This window comes from Scylla paramamosain, chromosome 19 (assembly GCF_035594125.1).
Source record: "Scylla paramamosain isolate STU-SP2022 chromosome 19, ASM3559412v1, whole genome shotgun sequence".
NCBI classification, from domain to species: Eukaryota; Metazoa; Arthropoda; class Malacostraca; order Decapoda; family Portunidae; genus Scylla; species Scylla paramamosain.
In genome coordinates, this window is record NC_087169.1 from 21,106,142 (window position 1) to 21,111,141 (window position 5,000).

Sequence of the window (5,000 nt, forward strand, 5' to 3'; positions counted from 1 at the left end):
TCCGCAATGACTCAGCACTACAACCCGTGATTACTGAGCCCACTCCATTCATTCACCACTCTATTTCTTCAACCTCCCATATACATAAAAGAGAGAAAAGAAGACAGGAATTGAGGGAAAATGAAAGGAATGGGGAGTTTTGAATGATTGTCTCTCTCTGTGTGTGTGTGTGTGTGTGTGTGTGTGTGTGTGTGTGTGTGTGTGTGTGTGTGTGTGTGTTCTATATTTGTGTCAGGTCGTCAGTTTTCCCAGTATCTCTTTATCTATTTCTGTGCCCGCATATCTGAATGTGTGTGTGTGTGTGTGTGTGTGTGTGTGTGTGTGTGTCCCTGTACGTGTATCCTTGTCATCTCCCTTCCTTCCCCCCCGTCCTCTCTCTCTCTCTCTCTCTCTCTCTCTCTCTCTCTCTCTCTCTCTCTCTCTCTCTCTCTCTCTCTCTCTCTCTAGTCCTTCCCTCTCTTTTTCTTTCCTTCTATAACGTTACACTCTCCCTCTCTCTTCGCCCTTCCTTCCATTTTTCCTTTTATTCATTCATTCATTCATTCATTCATTCATTCATTCATTCATTCTCTTCTTTCTCTACATCTCTCTGTCTTGTCTATATCCACTCCTTTCTCCCTCCTCCAATCCACGAGAGAGAGAGAGAAACAGAAAGAGAGAGAGAGAGAGAGAGAGAGAGAGAGAGAGAGAGAGAGAGAGAGAGAGAGAGAGAATCTTCCCCCGCCATGTCCTGTCTCCTGAGTGAGAGAAACGTGTCCCTTGAGAATCCTGTGCTTGTCTTGTGATTGTAGAGAGAGAGAGAGAGAGAGAGAGAGAGAGAGAGAGAGAGAGAGAGAGAGAGAGAGAGAGAGAAAGACCTTCGTATTTGCATTACGTCTTTCTACTCTCTCTCTCTCTCTCTCTCTCTCTCTCTCTCTCTCTCTCTCTCTCTCTCTCTCTCTCTCTCTCTCTCTATTTTCCCTTTCCTTCCCTTCTTCCTTCTTCTCCTTCACACTCCTTTCATTATCTTTCCTTCCCTCCTTACACCATCCCACTCCCCCCCCCCTCTCTCTCTCTCTCTCTCTCTCTCTCTCTCTCTCTCTCTCTCTCTCTCTCTCTCTCTCTCTCTTCCTCCCTCACACACAGTCGCAGAAAACCTAGAAAACTCACCATCTTTCAATATTTTCGTATGTATCTATATATCATCGCCTTCTCTTCTCTAAATTCCCGACCGACTTATTCCTCGTTCAATTCCCATAAATCAAGCAAAGTTGACCACGAGAGGCGAGGCGAGGCGAGGCGAGGCTGGGCGGGGCGCGGGAGGGACGATCCTAGCTTTGAGACATGTGTGGAATTCGAGGGAGATAGACAGTGTTGTTTCCCGCTCTGTTTATGACACTTGGGCGGGCCGCGGGTAGAAGGAGCGCAAGGGAACACAAAGGAAGGTATTGGTGTACTAGAGGGAGCGCGAAGGGACACAAAGGAAGGTTTAGAAAGATTTAGAAAGGGGAAAATGTGTTAGGTTCGTTGGATTTTGTTAGTTTGTGTTTGGTTAGGTGTTCTAGGCTAGCTGAGATAGAGAGAGAGAGAGAGAGAGAGAGAGAGAGAGAGAGAGAGAGAGAGAGGGTCACGTAAACCGATCGAGGGCTGAAAAATACCAAAACAAGTGAACGGCAGGATTTGAAAAGAATGGTCCAAATATGAATTCCGGGCCACTGTTTGTCGAATCCGTGCAATTTTTCCCCAATCCTTCCTCCATCTTGCTCATCCTTTCATCCCCCGCCTGTGTCATTCATCCTGGCAATACTTCCTTCACCTCTCCTTCATTTCCTTCACCTCTCCTTCATCCTTCCATCGTCAGTGTTACTCTATCCTTCACCTGTTTTTTTTATCTTTTAGTTCTTTGTTTACTGTTCTTCATCTGTGTTATCTATTCTTCATCTGTTATTAGAAGTGCTTTATTTGATCTATATGTACGAGTAACTACTCCATTCCCATTCCTGATTCCCATTCCCATTCCTGATTCAAATGTAAGTGCTTCAATTTTACGTCTCTTATTTTTACCCGGATTCTGTTTTTTAGGCACTTCATTCCCATTCCCATTCCAAATATAGGTGCTTCATTACCCATTCCTATTCCAAATATAGTTGCTTGATTCCCATTCCTATTCCAAGGTGCTTCATTCCCATTCCAGGAAGACCCACGGTTCCCCTCTAATGGTCTTGTAATTACTGCCCTGAATCAGATATGAACTCGATCAACAGAAGGGAAAGACAGTAACAGAGAGAGAGAGAGAGAGAGAGAGAGAGAGAGAGAGAGAGAGAGAGAGAGAGAGAGGGGGGGGGAGGAACACACACACAAAAAAGTTTAAAACCAGGACAGACAACATTGTTAAAATCTTACTGACTGAATAACTGACTGATTAACTAACTAACTAAATGACTGACTGACTGACTGACCAATTGATTAACTGAATGAGTGACTGGTTAACTAACTGACTGACTGACTGACTGACTGACTGACTGATAACAAGCACAAAAGACTAATTAACTGACTAACAAACCAACGACCTTAAGATACCACAAAAGACTGACTAACCAAACCAAATGAGTGACTAATAACCTAACTACCTCACTACCTAACTGGCCAACTGACGGAGAGACTTACAGCGTGGTGAGTGACTTGATGCCCTGGAAGGCGAGGGGGTGCAGGTTGGTCAGCTCCAAGTTCCCCTTCATACTTCTGCAGAGAGAGAGAGAGAGAGAGAGAGAGAGAGAGAGAGAAAGAGTAGTAGTAGTAGTAGTAGTAGTAGTAGAAAATACATAAAAGTAAAAATTATAACTCCTACTACTACTCCTACTACTACTACTACTACTACTACTGCTACTACTACCACTATCAACAACAACAACAAAAGACAAGAAGCAATACTCACAGCTTATCAATCTCCGACCCTTTGAATGCTGAAGCTTCCACTGTCTGCAGGCTATTGTTGTTGAGGAGGCTGCGAGAGAGAGAGGGGGAGAATAGAGAGATGGAGAGGTGGAGAGAGGGAGGTATATGGGCATTAAAGGGAAGATTGAGGAGTAGAGGGAGGAAATGGTAGGAGGTAGTGGTGATGGAGAGGTGGTGGTGGTGGTGGTGGTGGTGGTGGTGGTGATGGTGGTGATGGTAGAGCAGCAGGAGGAGGAGAGAGATGTAGAAGAAAAATAAAAGAAGACGAAGAAGAAGAAGAGGAAAAGGAGGAGAAAGAAGATGAAGAAGAAAAAAAGACGAAGAAGAAGAAGAGGAGGAGGAAGAACAAGAAGTTAAATGAAGCTTCTGAGTTGACCAATATAACACAAAATGACACAAGTTTTTATATCACTTTTACATTGACACACACACACACACACACACACACACACACACACACACACACACACACACACACACACACACACACACACACACACTCACAGCTGGATGGCGCGGATGCTGACGGCTGCTGTTGTTATCCTCTTGATCTTGTTGTTCTCCAGGTCCCTGCGGGTGAGATGGCCCAAGGAATGTAAACAAAGAGGTCTGGAGCATCCTGGTTTAGGGACGGTACTGAGCTAAGGCTGAATTATGCATGGAGTTATTTGTAAATTTGTAACTGTGTGTGTGTGTGTGTGTGTGTGTGTGTGTGTGTGTGTGTGTGTGTGTGTGTGTGTGTGTGTGTGTGTGTGTGTGTGTGTGTGTGTTATTTACTCAATCTATCAATGTATTTGTCTGTTAGTTGATATATTTGGTTGTCCCTTTCAATTTATCAATCTGCTTGTCTATCTGTCTATCAATCTGTCTTTCTGTTTTCTGTTTATCGATCTATCTATCTATCCATCTCTCTAAGTTGGTACAAATGTTCAACTATTAATGGTCAGTGGATATGGTGATTTTATGATTTCATTGTATCGTAAGCTTTTGAAAATTATACAAAATTATGCAAAAAAGAAAAAAAATTAAATTACTAATATATTTTTTTTCAAGAAATATAAAACAAATCTGAAAATATCTACCTGTTCATCTGCCAATTTATTTATCTTTCTATTTATCAAACATGTTCTGGCCACTTACCTACTTACCTATCTAAAAATATGTATACCTGTTTACCAATAAAACTTTCTATCTATCTATCTATCTATCTATCTATCTATCTATCTATCTATCTATCAATCAATCCACCAACCCATACAAGGACCTAAGGGAATGTATGATCAATATGCATAGATAAATGTTTCTAAATTTAATTAATTAACTAATATATATTAATTAATCTATTCATGCATGTATTTGTATTCATTGGAGTAATCTAGAAAACAATAGTCTCTCTCTCTCTCTCTCTCTCTCTCTCTCTCTCTCTCTCTCTCTCTCTCTCTCTCTCTCTCTCTCTCTCTCTCTCTCTCTCTCTCTCTCTCTCTCTCTCTCTCTCTCTCACTTTGTGTATGAAAGAGAGAAAGAGAGAAAGGGAGAAAGAGAGAGAGAGAGAGAGAGAGAGAGAGAGAGAGAGAGAGAGAGAGAGAGAGAGAGAGAGAGAGAGAGAGAGAGAGAGAGAGAGGAAACAGGAAATAGGACGAGAGATGGGGAAAGGAAGAGTAAAGAGTGGAAAATTTTAATAGCTCGGAAAGGATTGAACAGACTAGCCGCTCTTCAGAATAATTACTTCCTTTCCTCTCTGTGACAACAAGACCTAACCTAACATAACATAACCTAACCTAACCTAACCTAACCAGACCTAACCTAATCTAACCTAACCTAACCTAACCTAACCTAACCTAACCTAACCTAACATAACCTAACCTAACCTAACCTAACCTAACCTAACCTAACCAGACCTAACCTAATCTAACCTAACCTAACCTAACCTAACCTAACCTAACCTAACCTAACATAACATAACATAACCTAACCTAACCTAACCTAACCAGACCTAACCTAATCTAACCTAACCTAACCTAACCTAACCTAACCTAACCTAACCTAACCAGACCTAACCTAATCTA

At 42.1% G+C, this 5,000-nt stretch overlaps 1 protein-coding gene across 1 annotated transcript in view; it reads right to left on the minus strand.

Annotated features, from left to right (window-relative positions):
• The window catches only part of LOC135109885 (follicle-stimulating hormone receptor-like), a 42,232-nt gene that overhangs the window by 17,319 nt on the left and 19,913 nt on the right, over nt 1-5,000 (minus strand). Inside the window, 3 exon segments of the mRNA XM_064021709.1 lie at nt 2,647-2,721; nt 2,915-2,983; nt 3,439-3,504. Of these exon segments, the coding sequence (XP_063877779.1) occupies nt 2,647-2,721; nt 2,915-2,983; nt 3,439-3,504 (210 nt within the window).